This window comes from Garra rufa, chromosome 5 (assembly GCF_049309525.1).
Source record: "Garra rufa chromosome 5, GarRuf1.0, whole genome shotgun sequence".
In the NCBI taxonomy this organism is placed as follows: domain Eukaryota; kingdom Metazoa; phylum Chordata; class Actinopteri; order Cypriniformes; family Cyprinidae; genus Garra; species Garra rufa.
The window spans coordinates 35,034,400-35,054,339 of NC_133365.1; the positions used below are offsets into that span (position 1 = coordinate 35,034,400).

A 19,940-nucleotide genomic window follows, 5' to 3' on the forward strand; every position below is an offset into this window, starting at 1 on the left:
GTACTAAATAAATAAATAAAAGAAATTTAGGCAAACCAAAAAAAATGTACACATCTTCATTCTGTTCAAAAGTTTACACCCTTGGTTCTTAATGCATAAGTTTTCATTCTGAAGCATCAGTGAGTGTTTGAACCTTCTGTAATAGCTGCATATGAGTCCCTCAGTTGTTCTCAGTGTGAAAAGATGGATCTCAAAATCATAAAGTCATTGTTGGAAAGGTTCAAATTCTCACACAAAAATTCTCTTATGGACTATATGTAAATGTCTTTTATTTGAAATATCTTATTCGGGTCAGTACTAATGAAGAAATAACATGCATTTTGTATGATCCCTCTTATTTTTATAAAATAATTACAATTTTGCAGATTCTGCCAAAGTGTATTTAAACTTTCGACTTCTGTATATTTGAGCGGGTCACATGCATCATGTCTAGTTTTTTTTTTTTCACTGTGAATCCTGTAGATGTAATGATGATGATCTCCACAGAAACTTTAGGGGCTGTAAAAAAGAAAAATCAACACAAAAGTCAACATGTAAGATGAAAAAATAACTAAATATAAATGTAAATTAAAATGTAAAAAGGCAGTTGAATGTGAGAATGGCTTTGAGTTTTAGCCTGCTCGATGTACTAGGTCTGGTCATGCTGACAGAAGCCCAAGAGAAACCAGAAGTGAAATAACAACTGCGAGCATCCATGGTCCAGTGTGAAAGAATATGCTTAATGCAGAGCACACCAGAAGATTTCCTGTTTAAAGAAGAGAGAGAAATAATGAACAACAGAGCAATGACTTGAGAGCAGACAGGTTGTGAAATCATATCAGTTGTGAAAGACCATAGATTTTGAAAAAAGAAAATGTCACAAGCAGTGACACCACCTTTAATTTAACCATGAACAGGCATTGCAAAACTACTAAGGTAATATTTATTGTCTTACAGCATATGTTAAGAAGGTCTTGCTGAGGCATGTTGAAACTCACTTTGGTGGAATGCCATGCTGTTCTCCTTCCAGGTGCTGCCCTGATAAACCCTGCAGGTGTAGGTGTATGCGCGGTCATCTGACATAGGCATCCAGGTGAGGCGGCAAATGTTAGGTTCCACCAGGGTCACATTGACACGGCGTCGGGTCTCGATAGGTGGGACCATGTGGACCGGATTGTTTGGATAGGTGGATCCCATAAGTCGCCCATCCTGTTTGAACTCGCAGAATGGCCCAGGGATCTTGTGGGTCTCTGGGAATTCACAGTCAACCCGGAGGTTCTTCTCAATGTAAGTAAGGCAGGAGTACATCTGTGGCCCTCGAGGCGTGTTCCAGAACCAAGAGTTAAAATCCAGGAAGCTGGGTTTCTGGTATGGATTTGTTGCAGTGATCACACCCACCATACATGCTACTGGGAGAAAAGCACAAGCACGTTAAAATACGAAATACGATTATTTTAAATATTTTTAATATTTAAAATAAGTTTTCTATTTGAATAGATTTTAATAATGAAATTTATTCCTGTGATCAAAGCTACATTTTCAGCATCATTACTCTTTTAATGACTCATCATTAGTCTTCAGTGTCACACGATGCTTCAGAAATCATTCTAATATGCTGATTTGCTGTTCAAAAAACATTTCATATTATTATTATCAATATTTAAAACAGTTGAATATTTTTTCAGGATTTTTTAAAGATGCAAAGACCAGCATTTATCTGAAATAAAAAGCTTTTGTAACATTATACACTATACCATTCAAAAGCTTGGAGTCAGAAATGATAGAAATTAATACTTTTACATTTATACTTTTAAAGGATGCTTTAAATTGATCAAAAGTGCTGACAAAAGCACTCTACTCAGATTTTAACAACATAATAAAAAATGTAGTATGAGCCGCAAATTAGAATGTTAGAAAAATCTCTGAAGGATCATGTAACTGGAGAAAAAATTCAGCTTTGAAATCACTGGAGCAAATTACGTTTTAAAATATATTTTAATAGAAAACAGTAATTTTAAATAGTAACACAATTTTACTGTTTTTGCTGATCAAATAAATGCAGGCTTGGTGAGCAGAAGAGACTTCTTTAAAAAAACATTAAAAATCTTACTGTTCAAAAACTTTTGACTGGTAGTGTATATGTAGTATGTGGCCTATTATAAATGCATTTTTACTATATATATATATATATATATATATATATATATATATATACACACACACATGGAAAAGTGTTGTGAGCATAACTCAGAAAAGTTGACTTCAAAGTAGTCTTATACATGCTTTAAAAAGAGAAGCAAATGTAAGGATGGGGAATTGGAACTGATGTGTTTGGCCAGTATTGTTCTGTACTCTCTAACCTTGGGATGTTTGGATCAGGTGTCTCTACTTCCTGCTGCATGTTGGTTGTTCTTATGGTTGGCTGTTCACATGATATTAAAACATGCTTTAACACTCTTGTGTGGTCTTGTCATGTGTTGTTTTGTCGTGTGTTTTGTCATTTTGTCTTGTATTGTTTTGCCATTTGTCACATTGTTTTGTTTAGTTTTTAGGTTTTGGTGCTTGTTATGTGAACACATACACAAAAAAATTATGGACATGATTCGAAAAGGTTAAAATACGCTGTGAGCAATGTGGCTGCTGCGTCTCATCGTAATTGTTGCTGGTTTTCTGTTATTGTTTTTTTTTTTTTCAAATTGTTTGCAAGATTTTTATAAATTTTCCTGCTGCTAACTGTTTTGCTGGATGTCTGGACTTGTATTTCCTACTTACTCTAAAGTGTCACTGTCACAACTTATGTAAAGCAATCTTTGGATAATTTGTTTTGATCAGACGACTGGAACACATTTCAACCTCCACCACCACAAACAACGTCATCATCACTTCCTGTGTTTTTGCTTCTGTAACTTTTTTTGTTCCACTTTTTAAACATTTTCACGTCAGCAATCCCTTAAAAATATTATAAAAAACATTATCAAACTAAAATATTGTACATTTATTTAATTAATTAATATGGTAGTATTGTAGCAAAATTTCCAAGTGATTTTATTAAATGGAAAAAAACGTGTACATTTGAATTCTGAACAGCTGCAATGCGTATCTCAACATTAAAAACGCAACAATACGTGCCTGTACCAACGTAATAAAAACATGCCAAGGTCATGTACTGAACGTGTGTTTTAGTGCCACTCTCTGGACATTTCACTTTGAATCTGTAAATCTGAATGTGCAGTCAATTGTACAAAAGGGCAAGAGTTTAAGCGGATTAAATGATTGGAGAAGTCTGGCATACATCACCAGAGAGAGGTCTGTTGCTTCACTGAAAGGCTGTCATGCTTTAAAAGGTTCTTCACAGCAATGCCATAGAAGAACCATTTTATGTTTCACAAAGAATCATTCATCAAAGGTTCTTTAAAGAACTATCTATTTCTTACCTTTTTATAATCTGAAGAACCTTCTTTCACCATAAAGAACCTTTTTCTTCAGAAGTTAAAGGTTCTTTATGGAACCATTTAGATAAAAAAGGTTCTTCTAGGGCATCATCAAGACCCTTTATTTTTAAGAGCGTATGCTATTAAAAATCAAAATCAAATCCATAAAATGCATTCAGAAAACAGACTAGAAAATAGGGTGAATTTTCACTCCATTCTGACTTTAAAGGAGCCAATCATGAGGAATTAGGAATTTATTTTAAGGCGTCATCGGATGCCTATTTTCCACAAGTTGATATGATTCTTTAGGGTCTTATTGAAAAGTCTATAACATACTTTGGTTAAAATTTCTTAGTGTAAAACAACACCCTTGTACCTTGTCAAAAACAGCTCTGTTCACAGTGACCAGTTTAGGTGCATGTCCCTTTAAATGCTAATTAAGCTCTACTCACTCTGCCCCTCTCTTCCGTGGGGTGACGAGCAGTTCACTGAGACTGCTAACTTCAACTGCAATCGTTGTGGAACTTGCTAACTAGCACATTATTCGGAAAGGCGATTTGCAAAGATTCATAAAAAAACCTTATACTCACTTCTTCTGTATAGGTTAAGCTGGATCACGAATGATTTGTGCAATGCATTTAGGTAGATCGGGGGGCGCATTCCCTTCAGAAACAAAAGTAATCCTCTGCATCTTCAGCAGCTCACATGTCGGGAGTAAATGACAACTGCTATATGTTCATTATTAAATCCAACAACAAAACACCTCAATCGCCTAGGAGACATTCCTGTCAACACCTACTCCGGCGTCAAAACAATGGCAGACTGTTTACAGCTCGCTCAGGGTGGATCTATGCTAAAATGCCAGTATCCGTCAATGGACGTGGAAGGGGACTGTGGAGAACTACGTCACTCTGCCAAGAATCTGTGAATGGCTTGAAATGAGAAAGTGCTTATGATTTATGGGGATTACAAAAAAACACCGGGTGGATTTTTATCATTATAGGGTGGTTGTGTACACACACTGCCAACACACAGTTCAGTTTAAACAACATGTAAAGGTGAATTTTGCATCAGATGACCCCTTTAAAAATAAATTGCCCTGCAGTGTGTCAAAGGGATTTTTAAAAGCTTTTCCATGTGTAATATTCCATGTGGTTGTTTAATTCAAATGAGCTCATAATAACTTAATAATAATTATACTACAAATTTTAAGGAATTGTTTAAAATATTTTTAGATAATGCCTAATTAGGCCATTATATACAATTCCAGCTACCTAATTATAGCTAGAGGCCCTCAAACCATCTCACAACATAAATAAACAGGGAACTTTCTGTGTTAATGTTATTTTAAGTAGACTTGTTAAGTCTCCGAAAGAAGAACTGTCCTTGCACCTGCAATTATTTTATTTATTACTTAATTTTCTCGTTAAAAATAAAATGTTAAAAGACATGTTACTTACATAACACAAAACAAGCTGCTAGTGAGGGATAAAACTTCATTGCCTCTTCTGTTCAGCTCCAAATTTCCTTCTTTAAACCACTGCAGAGAAAAATGTTAAACATGTTGGACTTGCACAAAAAGGAAGCATTAGCTCTAGATAATAAATATAGAACCTGGGACAGATTTAAAGGTCATTATGTGGCCCACCATTTTATAGCCTAGGTGACACAGCCTGATATCTCAGTATCAGACATTTCACCCATTCAGCTTTGAAACTAGGTCTATTCAAAATAGAGGTATGTAAGTAACAAATTCCGTCGGGTTAAAACTCAGGCACTAAATTACCGCATACCGCAGACCGACCCATCCCATGTCTGTATAGCTCACGTCATGCAATTTACATTTTTCTCTTACTGAAACAAACGCTTGGGAATCTGAAAACACATGCAAATACCGACTGCCGTATAGCAAAAGGATAAAGTTTCGGTTACCTCCAAACCGATCGGCCGTTTCCTCTTCTGCACGTCACGGCACTCTAGCTCTTAAGAAGATGCGAGTCGATGGAGAGAGATGCTGATGCTGAGGAAGCCGCAGCTCCAACGCAGTCGAGCACAGACCGCAGCCACCGGGTCCTGCATGCACAAATATCAAAATTTCCTTACGGCGACAACCCTGTCTCTGAGTAATTTTGAATATCTTGTTTTATATTTTCCCCTTATTAAAATAAGTGGGCCCCCTTTAAATCGATAAAACAGATAGGCAGGCTGACTGGGCTTGTGGCTGTAAATGTAAACAGATTTTAGACATGATTAAGGATGTGGTAACTTCTAAAAGATCCCATAAGACTACATAGGCTATATTTAGTCATCTGTGGGAATTTAGGCACCCGTAGATCGCGCAAATGATGACGCAGCAGATCTGAGAAATCGCGCTTGTCAGTGTTAAGATTTCCACCAGCAGAGGTCGCTGTACGCTAGAAATTAAGAGCTGCAGTTACACTTTTTACAAGCAACAGAGTGTAGGTTTAAAGGGATAGTTCACCCAAAAATAAAAATTCTGTCATTAGTTACTCACCCTCATGTTGTGTCAAACCCGTAGACTTTAGTTCATTTTTGAAACACAAATTAAGATATTCAAAAAGCTTTCTGGCCCAGACAGCAACCAAACTACCACTTTCAAGGCCCAGAAAGGTAGTAAGGATATTGTTAAAATAGTCCATGTGACCAAGCTGTTTAACCTTAATTTTATGAAGCTATGAGAATACTTTTTGTACACAAAGAAAACAAAAATAACATCTTTATTCAACAATTTCTTCTCTTCCCTGTCAGTCTTTATGTTTGCGTTTGTACCACGATGCACACATATGGAGTTCTGACGTACAATCCGGATGTGCTGCGCCTTGTTTACAAGAAGAGGAAGATGCGCGCTGTACATAAAACAGTTTTCGCAAACATGTCTGAAGATTTCAAGAGGATGGCTTGCAATGTTTTGGCCAGCCTTACTTATTTAAACCAGAATATACAGTTGTGGGCAAAAGTTTTGAGAATTACATAAATATTGGAAATTGGAAAAGTTGCTGCTTAAGTTTTTATAATAGCAATTTGCATATACTCCAGAATGTTATTAAGAGATTGCATAGTCCTTCTTTGCCATGAAAATAAACTTAATCCCGAAAAAAACTTTCCACTGCATTTCGTTGCTGTCATTAAAGGTCCACTGAAGTGCCTTGAAACACGCAGCGTTATTCTATGTGGTGACGTACTTTTAACTGAAACAAAAAGATATCGCCCAGCCCCGCCCACTAATTTTGAATAGCCAATAGCGTTCCATTTATATCTGCTCGGGCCAGAGCCGTTGAGCTCGGTAAAGCCGCATTTGTAAGCTTATGACAGCCACAGACTAATAAATTACCCCACAAATTCAATATGAAACTTGCTAAAACGAAATAGTGATCATTATCATGCTGAGGCTGTGTAGTTTGTTTAATACATGCCGACCGCACATATGAGCGCTAATGATCAGCTCCGCGTCTCTGTGTAGGGGGCGGGACACTACGGACTCTAGAGAGCATTTGATTGGACAGAACGTTTGATGAGAAACTGAAGTGCACGGTGATATCATCCAAATCCTTGATTCATATTGGCGGATGTGACGAGACTGTAAGTTTTGAATGCCCATATCTTGTAAACGCGAATTTTGTCTTTGTTTTGCAGCACACTAGCTTATAGATCACCTTAAGGCTAATATATTCATACTAAAAGCCAAAAAACTTTAATTTTGATTTCAGGGGGACTTTAAAGGACCTGCTGAGATCTTTTCAGTAATCGTCTTGTTAACTCAGGTGTGAATGTTGACGAGCACAAGGTTGGAGATCATTATGTCAGGCTGATTGGGTTAGAATGGCAGACTTGACATGTTAAAAGGAGGGTGATGCTTGAAATCATTGTTCTTCCATTGTTAACCATGGTGAACTGCGAAGAAACGCGTGCAGCCATCATTGCGTTGCATAAAAATGGCTTTACAGGCAAGGATATTGTGGCTACTAAGATTGCACCTAAATAAACAATTTATCGGATCATCAAGAACTTCAAGGAAAGAGGTTCAATTCTTGTTAAGAAGACCTGATTAAGATCTTCAGCTTGTTAGTTCAGTTCATGGATCTCTCGCCTAATGAGCTGATAATCTCAATCAGGTGTGTTAAATAAGGGAGACATGCAAAATGTGCAGAGCAGGGTTCCCTTAGGACCAGGATTGAGAAACACTGAGTTAGAGAATAGCTAAAGTTCAGTTACTCCTTGATCTAATTCCAAATATTATGGCTAATGCGTGTTATTAACTTATTAATCCAATACCCCCTTACCCATCAATAACCCATTTTGGTGTCCACATAAAAGTGCCAGTATATAACTTTTGTGAAAATAAAATGTCAAAATACGGAAATAGGCTAACGTGTTATTCAGAGTATAGATGGCCTACAGTGATTTGGTTCATTTAAAACAGAACAATTAAAAGCCTTGTTTAATAAATCTGTGGATGGAAAATTTGAGCATACATCAATCAGTCGCTGAGGCTGGTGGGACAAATGTTGTACCCTGCTAACCTACTATTAATAATTTAAATACAGAAATTCATATTCAGTTTATTCTAATGTGCTCTCTCTCTCTCTCTCTGTTCTGCTTTATCCTCTCTCATAAAGCAGAACAGATTGTACAACAGATGCAGTCTTTGCATCTGTTGTACAATGCTTCCCTCTATCGTACTGGAGTGACGATCATGACCGGTCAACACACCGAATAAGTAAATATGAATTTAAAATTTTGTACATATTTTTACTTTATATTGTGTATATCTCTCTATAACTGCAAATACTACATATATTTTAAAATAATCAAAACTCTCAATAATAACATCACGATACGTGCTTACAGAAGCGTCCCATCTCCATGACAACGCTAAACAACTAGAAAGAAGGTTTGTGTCACGGCCTGTGAAATCGCTATTATTTGTGATATTAACATATTTTTTAGTTTATTTTAGTCTTTTAAAGTGCAGTTACCACATCAAGGTTCAACAAGGTTCATTTATTCACAAAAAGCACACGGGAACCGTGTTTTTGAAGCTGTCATCTCGCCCTACAGGTAAAATATGCACAAATGTCATAGCTGCTAACTCTTCAATGTGTAATCGCCATGTACGATTGTTATTTTTACTCTTTCAAATCACATCGTATAATAATCTATAATATTTTTATTTTACAATAGAGTTAATAAAGTCAGAAATGGAAAGTCCTCGTGTTGGTGTGGTGAGAGAGTCTATGCTGCATCGTCCTCTATTAATTAAGGTAAGAACTGATACTAATGAAGGCTTTGAGTAGTACTGAGTAAACTTTGTAAACGTATTTTTCTGCATAGCACTGTTTATGAATGGCTTACCATCGTATGTAATAAACAAACAAATAATTAGTCTGCTGCGTTTCACAAATAAATGATGGAATTTTCCACGATTTGTTTGGAAATGCACAACAAAATAATAATGTCATAACTAAAATGACCACTAGATGGCAGAGTTAGTCTCTGATTAAATCGCTTGACGCTTATGCTTCTCAGCAATGTTCCTGGAATACCACAGCAGGACTACACTTTTCGCATGTCTGCTTTATCTCACACACATCGTTGAAGTCACGTAGCACAAATATTAATAAGCTAAAGAGTAAGCCAAAAGTTAAAACAAAAATACACATCCAGAATGTGTAACCCACAGGTGTACTCCTTTAGTTTGACACTTTAACATGCACATTTCTTTCATTCAGAAACTCAGAATTTGTTGTTTACAAAAACATATGAACTGGAACACTGAGTCACAAGACAATATAATATGTGACCTTGGACCACAAATCCAGTCATAAGTAGCATGGGTAGGCCTGTATTTTTAGCAATAGCCAACATTACATTGTATGGCTCAAAATAATCGATTTTTCTTTTATGCCAAAAATCATTAGGATGTTAAGTAAGGAGCAAGATATTTTGTAAATTTCCTACCGTAAATATGTCAAAACTTATTTTTTGATAAGTAATGTGCATTGCTAAGAACTTCATTTGGACAACTTTAAAAGTGATTTTCTCAATATTTAGATTTTTTGCACCCTCAGTTTCCAGATTTTCAAATAGTTGTATCTCAGCCAAATATTGTCCTATCCTAACAAACCATACATCAGTGATTCAGCTTTTAGATGATGTATAAATCTCAATTTTAAAAAACTGACCCTTATCACTGGTTTTGTGGGCCAGGGTCACATATGTTTTATAGTTGTTGTTTTTATTGACATTTTTAATATACTGTCATATTAAATACACATAGGCCTATTTAAAAAAAGAAAGGCAAGAACTCACAAACCATTAACAGTCTCCCGAGCATAAGAAGAACAATAGAAGAACTTTCAGCGAATCATTTTTCTTAGTTTAATAATCTAAACAACCTTTTACCACAAAGTACTTTTAGTGCAGTTGAAAGGTTCCTTGGATGTTAGGGGTTCTTCTTAGAACCGTAGATTGCAACAAAGCTTTTATTTTTAAGAGATCGTGATACTGAGAATTAAAGAATGGTGTTTAGAAGACGGTGCAGATCACGTTTTTTTCTCTGCCTTCTCCTCTAGTTAACCCTCTTTGAGAGACCCAGCACAAGTCTTGAATCCCTAACTAAGCACTTCCGTCGTATCTTTCATCTAATTCTGCTTCATTTCAACTTCATCAAGTCTTCCATTGGAGCAGAAGGAGGAATGAAATGAACCTGCAGAGTCCTCAATGTTTTTCTTTTCCCTTTCGCTCCCGTGGCCTTTCTCTCTTTTCACACTCATCCAATCATCCTGTCCATCCCTGGTGGGATAAGATGCCTCCGTTAGACCTTTGCTTGCTCTCGCCCCTCCTTTCTTTCTAATGTTCTCTAGGGTTATTTGATATGCCCCTTTTGACTGATGCAGAAAATAGGATTACTGTATTTAAATGACTATGATAATGAACTGCGTGCATGTTCCCATAGTCCCACGAGATCAAGGATTTCTCATTCTTTTTCATTGTGAGCAGTCATAGCTACAGGTTTTGGCAATGCGCTGGAACAATGACAGAGTCATCTGTGAGGATTTAAGCTTTTGTTCTTGTGGCGTTGCCTGATGTTGCTCTATTTCTTCCCTCTCGCGCTTCTAGTTTCCAGAGCTGTAGGTTCGAACGTTCAACCTTCTTCAATCAGCGTTGCAATGTAAAGGAAGACTCATATTCATTAAGAAATAGGCCAACTGCAGCAAGTCCCTGGTGCTGAGCACATCTCTTGTCGGCCTGCGCAGCAGTTCATCATCGCAGAAGTTTTCTCTGCTTATGCAGGGCTGATGTATGGCTGTCCCGTGGGGAAAAGGGACATATATCTTAGTAATGTGCTAATGGGCCTCAAAGTGAAAAGGAGATGAATTAGTCTGCATCTAGAACCGAGCACCCAAAGTGTGGTTTTCTGCCTTTGCGACCAAAAAGTTGATAGCGAGAAAAGTACAAAAAGGCCTCTCCTCTTCTTTCCTCTCCTCTTGTTAATTCCTTTTTGATGAGGCATGGCCAATAAATCCTGTTTTCATGCCTGTATTCCCTGATGACCAGTAAATTAGAGATCAGGGGAGCAGATTTGGGGCTTTTGTTGTTCTCTGGTGTCTGAGAGAGCCCTGCTGTGCAGCAGGCTGGCTGGGCCCCATTCACAGTCCCCTCTTCCCACTCATTACCATTCGCTTCATTCAGCCTATGTAGCTAATGTTCGACACACGGCAATCTGCGGTTCATTCTTAAGCAAATCTGTACTGTAGCCGACATTCGCCTGCAGTGCAAATTTATTACATATATGTGATCTGGCCTAAAGCTGTTTTTCCCTAAATTAAACTTTTAAGACATAAAAATAAGAAATATGTCTTTTGAAGGCTCATGGTGCTTTAAAAAGCATTAACAGCATTTATAGAGTTTTATTCAGTTTCCTAGTGACTTTAATTGGCCTCTGGAATTTTTTGAATTGCAAAGGAACTGGCCTCGACCTTGACCTTCACCCACCTCAGCTGTACATGGGTATCTACTGTTAGGTCCACGTGTACAGTGCCTCGCTGCCGCTTCTGCAAGGTGCTTTAGTTTCCACACGGTCGCTGTAGCAACACAGGGCCTTATTATTAATGGGATCCAGCTGGGACTGCTGTAGACACAAGCACAGAGAGACAGATACATAACCATGAACCCAATACATAACTGTAAACTGCTTGCATAATAGATAAATGTAAATGAGATATGTAAAGAGACCTTTGGCATACGTAGTCTGTCATAACAGGGGCCGTATGCGTTCATTTATGGATTAAGAGAATGGAAACACATATATCATTCTTGTCCCTGTTCAGTTAGTGCTAACTATTTATGTCGTCTGTGGGGCCGCTATCAGCTGGGTCAGTGACAAATAATAAAAAAATGGAATAATCCAAATTCTTACAAATGCAGTCACTGTATTCAAGTTCTTCTCATGGTTTTGAAAAACATTACAAAAATGTATGACTCCACAACACTTCAGTTTGGCAGTTTTTTTTAAATAATTAACATATTTTAACCATACTTCTTTACTACTTTTATAATAAAAACAATAATAAAAGATTATACCAAACTGCTTACCAAGATTTTCTTATTTGATTATTTGTAATAATTTTCAATGAAATAATAAGTGACCCTGAACCACAAAGCATAGGTATATTTGTAGCAATAGCCAAAAATACACTGTATAGGTTAAAATATTTATTTTTTATGCCATAAATCACTAGGATATTAAGTAAATATCATGTTCCATGAAAATATTTTGTACATTTCCTACCATAAATCTATCAAAACTTGACTAGTAATTTGCAATATGCAATATGCAACTTTAAAGATTTTCTCAATATTTAGATTTTTTTGCACACTCAAAATTCCAGATTTTCAAATAGTTGTATCTTAGCCATGTTATTGTTATAATATTGGATAATATTGTGCTATCATAACCAACCTTACACCGATAGAAAGCTGATTTATTTTGAAAAAAAATTGACCCTTATGACTGGTTTTGTGGTCCAGGGTCACATATGAAATAAAAGTCAATGTTGTACTTTATTTCTGTCATGGTAAAGATGCATTTTTTGTAGGCAGATTTGGTACTCATTAACTAATATTTAGGTAATACTTTACAATAAGGTTCATTACTTAACTACCTCTGTTAACATGAACTAAGAATGAACAATATTCTACAGCAGTTATTAATCTTAGTTAATGTTAATTTCATCATATACTAATGCATTATTAAAATCACAAGTTGTTTTTTAACATTAGTTAATGCACTGTGAATTAAAATGAACAAACAATGAACAACTGTATTTTTATTAACTAACATTAACAAAGATGAATAAATAGGGTAATAAATGTATTATTCATTCTTCATTCATGTTGGTTAATACATCAACTAATCTTAACAAATGACACCTTATTGTAAAGTGTTACCATTATTTATGATGAGAACAGCTGATTAAGGTTTTTGTGGAAACCGTGATGCATTTCTTGCAGGATTCTTTAATGAATAGAAAGTTGAAAAGAACAGCATTTATTTGAAATAAAAAATCTTTTTAACATTATTAATGTTAGTCTTCACTGCCACTTCTGATTAAATTGCATGTTGCTAAACAAAAGTATTCACTGCTTTCAAAAAAGACCTTACTGACGCCAAACTTTTAAATGGTTGAATTTTTTATATATTTGATATAAATACAGAAAAAGTATTGCCGCTGACCCAACTACATTTTTCATTGTCCATGTACAAATTTAGTCCAGGTTAGGGACAGGTCGAACCATTGGACATGTCCAATTACTGCACTGCAGTAATGATTTACATGGTTTAAACGCTGTTTGTGATCCAAGTTGTGGACATTTTTTAATAAACACACCCACATATACATACTCAAGCATACATACATCTAAAGCGGTAGGATAACACTCATCTGTATTGAAGAAGGGTAGCACAAGCTTGCCCAGACACATGCTCCCAATTAGCTGGCCCTCTTTATGGAAATGCCTCATCAATTATACCCAAAGCTTCAGGATTTGCCACACATAAAGAGAGTTAGCATCTTAATAACCAGCCAGACTATAGAGGAGATGAGATGAATGTGCGTGTATGTTTGCGTTGCACATATGCGCGCATTGACATTCTGGGGATTTTAGAAGTGGGCTGATATTAATTTAGAGTTGACGGATTTAGCCAGAGACGAGAAAAGCTGGGATCTGATGAGAAAGTTAAGGTTATGATTCCACTTTCTCTCGTCTCAGCATTTTTTGGCCTAATCCTTATTAATAAATGTATTTTTTAGCTGACTTAAACGTGTTGGTATTTTCTAGATTCTGGATTGCCTTCCAGATAGACTGTGTTTTCCTCTCTGCTTCTTTGTAACAGTGAATATATTTGAATTCTCTCTCCATGAATTGTATCCGATCGCACAGTGACAAAGATACAGATTCTTTTTTGTGCTTTCCCACTTTCACTTTCTCTCTGCCATTCATTCCCTCTATTTAGTTTAGTTGAGATGAAGAGATTAATTTTAAGCCAATGTGCCTGCTGTCCTGTAATCAAGCACCAGATGGCGCTGAACCGAGTTGGAAGAGCGGGATAATAATTAGCGGAGACAGTTCGGTGAGCATTACTGCCGTTATCCTCTAATCATCATCATGGGCACTTTTATTTGTAAGTCTGACGGAGAAACTCATGGCGAAGCTGTCTGTCAGCGCTGATGAGATGAGATGATCAGGCCTGGCTCTCAATTCTCCATGCCGCTGCCTGATAAGATTAAACCGGTTCCACCGGGACTGAATAAACCTAGTAGGTCTTGGACAGGAGGAGCAGACCAGTTTTATCCAGAAGCTTTCATCTAAAATGTGTGCAAATCTAGTAGCAAAGGCTGTTGGGAATGATGTCTGGATGAGATTAAGAAAAAAAAGACATGGTATTCGCAACATCTGAGGGAAAAAAAAACTTGTGCAAGTGTTCAAACAGGACTGAAAAGTGCAGCGATGGACTGTGAGGGTCAGCGCTAAGCTAATCTGAGCAGCTCAAGCGAAATCCTAAAAGCACACATGAGCAAGAGAAGCACAAAAGGATGGTGAAATTAAAGCACGGGGGCCTGAATAGACCGAAAGGGGTCTCCTTAGTAAGAGATGATTATGTCCCCCTGTTCTCTGTCTCTTTTAGCCTGTGCGAATAATCTGCTCTCGCTGACCCTCGTGTAGCCTCTCCTGAAGCGGCCCTATTCTCATGCCGGCCTCTGGCTCATTCAGCAGGTCCATGCCTGGTTAATGAAAACACAATATAGAGACAGATCACCAGTAAATGACAATATAAAAGGAGCTTTTGCTTAACATAATCCTTCGCCCGACTTGCCTTTTCTGTTGTCCTCTTCTCATTCAGCCCTTTTATTGCGAGTGAAAGGCCCAATAATGTTTTGAGGGGTCTGATTAGCCGTTTTACGCCAGCGGTCAACACGTTCCTTCAGGCATCTCTAAGTGATCTCCTCAAAACAATCTGCAGATTAAAATTGCGAAGGGGATTAAAGGGCTGGCCGAGAAGCCTGGTGGCACTTACTCAAAAGATTGGCGCTTTTAAGAAGCGTTTGATACGTTTCAGCAGATATGTTAACTAGAGGTTGGGTGTCTGTGAGGTAAAAAGGCCAAGAAAGATTTGGGTGATCTCAATTTGGCCGTGCTTAGGAACTCGTCATTAAAAAAGAGCCACGTTTGGCAGTCGAATTCGGTTTTTGGAGGGCTTTACTTGCCCGGCGTGATTGGTGGGGGTCCAGTGACAAATATCTTTCAAATCCATTTTTCAATGTAGACTGTTCAAAGCTCAGAATAATGAAGGATTGAGGGTTTTTAACCAAGAATTAAGTCTTTAGAGCTCAGCAAACACACAGAGATCTCCAGAGATGACGACAGACTCACGGCGCTGATTCTTTTCTCCCTCCAAAAATCGCATACGGCAGCGTGAGGAGAACCGCCGACATGAATGTAACTCTGTGACTGACACATGAGCACACCTCCCTCATGTTCCATCAAAGATCAAAGATACGTGCTTCTGGAGTGCTCAGGCACCATATTCCACAGATCACTTTTGATACATCCGGTTGTCACCTTTGCCGTGGTTTGATTCTCAATTTTCCACCTTTTCGCAGCTAAGCTGCTCTTAAAACAAAGCTTTGAGCTGTTTAACGGAGAAAAATAGTGGGCTTTTCTTTTGCCCCATGAGAGCTTCTTTCTGAGTAGATGATGATAGGGGGTAAATACCACCCCCCTTCCAAACAACCCCCCAACACACACATGGTAGGATAAGTGTTGCCTTTTTAAACTCTTTAGCTGTCAATCATTTTACAGTTATGACTCTGGAGACATAAATCATACTCTACATGAACTGACTGGACTACACTGTGCTAGTAATTCTGAGTCTTGACTGAAGAAATCAGCCATCAAGATCACTCACATCAACGTTCAATGGGAATTCGTTTTTAACTGTGCTGCCAGACACCGCAGTCATTTGGGCTTCTTTTGTGGCATTTTTTATGGTAATAAGTTTGTGCATAATTATGATTTTATTAATAGACACAATCAGATGCTTTGGTGTGCTAGGGTTTTGAAGGTGTGGGTCGCAAAACTGCCTGTCAATCAAGAAATCAGCCGCCGCTCTAAAGGTCCATAAAACTTTGACATTGTGATGCACGCATTGTCTTGCGCCGTTAAATGCTTCAGTTTAACAGCGCTTTTATTGTGGTGATGTAATTGAAGATGATTGACAGTTTGATTGACAGTTCATAGATTCAGAAAAACAAGGTTTTCAAGAACCAGAGCTACTGTACTGTCAGTAAACAGAACTTTGAAGAGAAAATTAGATAAATATTTAGATAAAAAATAAAAAATCATTCAAATGTACTTTAACATTTTTTTAATTTACATTCAGAATTTAAGGCAGTTTACATCTATTTAAGTTTCCTTAAATAGACAGACGGAATTCGTCCTGGTGAAGGAAGAAGATAGATAGATAGATAGATAGATAGATAGATAGATAGATAGATAGATAGATAGATAGATAGATAGATAGATCTAGAGTTATCTGTTTTTGCAAATGAACTCTTCAGAAGAACAGCATTTATCTGAAATAGAAATCTTTTGTAACATTATACATGTTTTTATCTTCATCCTTGCTATAAATAAAAATATAAATTTCTATAATTTCTTTCCCAAAACAGTACAAAAGCTTTTTATTTCAGATAAATGCTTATCTTTGGATATTTCTATTCATCAAAAAGTCATGAAAAACATTTACTCAGCTGTTTTAAATATTGCTAATAATAATAAAAAAAAAAGTTTCCTGAACAGAAAACCAGCATACTAGAATGATTTGATTATATGAATGATCATGTGACACTGAAGACTGTAATGATGCTGAAAATGTAGCTTTGACCACAGGAATAAATAACATTTTAAAATATATTAAAATAGAAAGCAGTTATTTTTAATAGTACAAATATTTCACAATATTACTGTTGTTGCTGTATTTTGGATCAAATAAATGCAGGTTGGTGAGCAGAAGAGAATTCTTTATAAACATTAAAAATCTTACTGTTCAAAGACTTTTGACTGGTAGTGTAGATACATTTCAATTTATAAAAAAACAACAACATAAGAACACTATTCATGAAATATTTGTATTTATCTAATTATTGTGTTTTCTCTATAGCCAGCACTTGGAAAGACCAAGTCGAGAGGTTTGTCCTATCCAGGCCCTGACTTTGTTTTTGGGACAGCGACCATAGTTCAAGATGGAGGAGTGCCAGAAGGTAGGTGGCAAAACTATTTTGTAAAATTGACACTTTATATGCCTTTAAAACTTTACCACTGTTACCACCATTATGATTCAATCATTACAAAACTCCATCTACACTAACTCAAAGCCTTTTGTTTATGAGACACCACACCCGCTCCCCATCAAGCCTTGTCACAGGATGATGTCACAGTGCGTTTTCTTGAGTAAGTGTCCCCTCAGGCGCTTAGCCTGTGCTGTCAGTGCGCTCCTGTTAGCATACTAAACTGTGCCTGGCTTCTGCACTGGCTCCCCGTCTCACACTTTAATTATGCACTTCCAACGGATGACAGGCAGTGACTCCAAGTGTCAAGCCCTTATACAGTCCCATAAACTATAATGCAGTTCTAGGCGAGGTCACCCTGTCATGCTTATCTAAGCTTACTCATCACAAATCCTTATGTAACTATTATTGCAGAAAACACCCAAAACTGATCTCTACTTGGTTCTGAACATGTCAGCCAGAGCCTTGCTAAAGCCCATGCCTACTTTATTTACCTGGTTTCATGAAGAAGAGCTGCCAGTAACCAAAGCCACTGAACAGTTTTGCATTTTCTCTGCCTTAAACTGCTTATCTATTTACCCACCTTATTCTACAGCGCAGAAATTTATGGGCGAGACTTTCGGTTCATTAACAGCTATAGGGAAATAGCAAGAAGAGTAAGAATGTGCAGTAAATGGTAAAACAGTTTTGACTTCTAAACAGTGTGTACAGTCGTGGCCAAAAGTTTTGAGAATGACACAAATATTAGTTTTCACAAAGTTTGCTGCTCAACTGCTTTTAGATCTTTGTTTCAGTTGTTTCTGTGATGTACTGAAATATAATTATAAGCACTTCATACGTTTCAAAGGCTTTTATTGACAATTACATGACATTTATGCAAAGAGTCAGTATTTGCAGTGTTGGTCCTTATTTTTCAGGACCTCTGCAATTCGACTGGGCATGCTCTCAATCAACTTCTGGGCCAAATCCTGACTGATAGCAACCCATTCTTTCATAATCACTTCTTGGAGTTTGTCAGAATTAGTGGGTTTTTGTTTGTCCACCCGCCTCTTGAGGATTGACCACAAGTTTTAAGATCTGGGGAGTTTCCAGGCCATGGATCCAAAATGTCAACGTTTTGGTCCCCGAGCCACTTAGTTATCACTTTTGCATTATGGCACGGTGCTCCATCATGCTGGAAAATGCATTGTTCTTCACCAAACTGTTGTTGGGTTGTTGGAAGAAGTTGCTGTTGGAGGGTGTTTTGGTACCATTCTTTATTCATGGCTGTGTTTTTGGGCAAAATTGTGATTGAGCCCACTCTCTTGGATGAGAAGCAACCCCACACATGAATGGTCTCATGATGCTTTACTGTTGGCATGACACAGGACTGATGGTAGCGCTCACCTTTTCTTCTCAGGACAAGCCTTTTTCCAGATGCCCCAAACAATCGGAAAGAGGCTTCATCGGAGAATATGACTTTGCCCCAGTCCTCAGCAGTCCATTCGCCATACTTTTTGCAGAAGATCAATCTGTCCCTGATGTTTTTTTTTTGAGAGAAGTGGCTTCTTTGCTGCCCTTCTTGACACCAGGCCATCTTCCAAAAGTCTTTGCCTCACTGTACGTGCAGATGCGCTCACACCTGCCTGCTGCCATTCCTGAGCAAGCTCTGCACTGGTGGCACTCCGATCTTGCAGCTGAATCCTCTTTAGGAGACGATCCTGGCGCTTGCTGGACTTTCTTGGACGCCCCCAAAGCCTTCTTATCAATGCAGTGGAAAGTTTTTTTCAGGATTAAGTAAATTTTCATTGCAAAGAAAGACTATGCAATTCATCTGATCACTCTTCATAACATTCTGGAGTATATGCAAATTGCTATAATAAAAACTTAAGCAGCAACTTTTCCAATTTCCAATATTTATGTAATTCTCAAAACTTTTGGCCACGACTGTACATTAAAACAATATGGTAAATATTTGTAATATTAAGCAGCAAAACAAGCAGACAGATGAGACCGGAAGCCAATCCCATAAAATGTACAAATGAACACCCCCGCTCTTACACAAAAAAAAGGTGAATAGCTGTATCCAATAGTATCATGGCCACTCTCTAAAGATTTTACATGGTAATAGATATGACAATGTTAATGTATATAGTCTTGAAGGAATCGATCTGCTACGCTGATGTTGGTCACTTTCGCTGTAGATTATTGCAGGCACTTGCTACTGCCAGTACATACACAAATATCGATGCTGTGAATATTTAAGACATACTGCTGCACAAGTAGCATACATAATAACCTGTATCAGATCTATACAGGTGGAGCTGGGGAAGGTGGAGGGTTTCAGAGGAACTCTGAAAGTATGCTAAGAAATGCTCTGAATGCTAACCAGCCATTTAAATGTAAAGCAGCAAGCTCATTGGCTGCGTATGCAACATGAACCAATCAGCTTGTGCCAAGCGGTTTAATGCTCTAAATATCATCCGTTTACGTTAAAGGAGAAGTTCACTTCCAGAACAAAAATTTACAGATAATTTACTCACCCCCTTGTCATCCAAGATGTTCATATCTTTCTTTCTTCAGTGGTAAAGAAATTGTTTTTTGAGGAAAACATTTCAGGATTTCTCTCAATATAGTTTCAGTGCAGCTTTAAAAGGCTCTAAACGATCCCAGCCGAGGA

General features: G+C 37.4%; 2 protein-coding genes across 3 annotated transcripts in view; one reads left to right on the forward strand and one right to left on the reverse strand.

The window, feature by feature from the left end:
• Positions 1–6: 6 nt before the first annotated feature.
• On the reverse strand, positions 7–5,789 carry LOC141335836 (uncharacterized). Of its 2 annotated transcripts, none has more exons than XM_073841393.1 (4): positions 5,343–5,789; positions 4,871–4,950; positions 978–1,385; positions 7–745 (listed from the first exon to the last, which is right to left on the reverse strand). In XM_073841393.1, the coding sequence occupies exons 2-4, from the start codon at positions 4,908–4,910 to the stop codon at positions 639–641; spliced, it is 555 nt and encodes a 184-aa protein (XP_073697494.1). In that variant the 5' UTR covers positions 4,911–4,950; positions 5,343–5,789; the 3' UTR covers positions 7–638. The 2 variants fall into 2 exon arrangements, with proteins under 2 accessions (XP_073697494.1, XP_073697493.1); XM_073841392.1 differs by having other exon boundaries at positions 978–1,388; positions 5,343–5,787.
• A 2,519-nt stretch (positions 5,790–8,308) lies between these two features.
• cfap77 (cilia and flagella associated protein 77) overlaps positions 8,309–19,940 on the forward strand; it is a 31,387-nt gene continuing 19,755 nt past the window's right edge. The window contains exons 1-3 of the mRNA XM_073839326.1: positions 8,309–8,489; positions 8,613–8,692; positions 17,155–17,254. Coding sequence (XP_073695427.1) covers positions 8,630–8,692; positions 17,155–17,254 — 163 coding nt within the window. The 5' untranslated portion in view covers positions 8,309–8,489; positions 8,613–8,629. The remainder of the gene's footprint in view (positions 8,490–8,612; positions 8,693–17,154; positions 17,255–19,940) is intronic.

What these genes read in the sequence shown, in the direction of transcription:
- LOC141335836 (XM_073841392.1), bottom strand. Translation starts at nt 4,910, where the DNA reads ATGAAGTTTTATCCCTCACTAGCAGCTTGTTTTGTGTTAT. An exon ending in AGCAGCTTGTTTTGTGTTAT is followed by an intron (nt 1,389 to 4,870) that starts GTAAGTAACATG and finishes CTTTTCTCCCAG; the next exon opens with TAGCATGTATGGTGGGTGTG. An exon ending in CAGCATGGCATTCCACCAAA is followed by an intron (nt 746 to 977) that starts GTGAGTTTCAAC and finishes TTCTTTAAACAG; the next exon opens with GAAATCTTCTGGTGTGCTCT.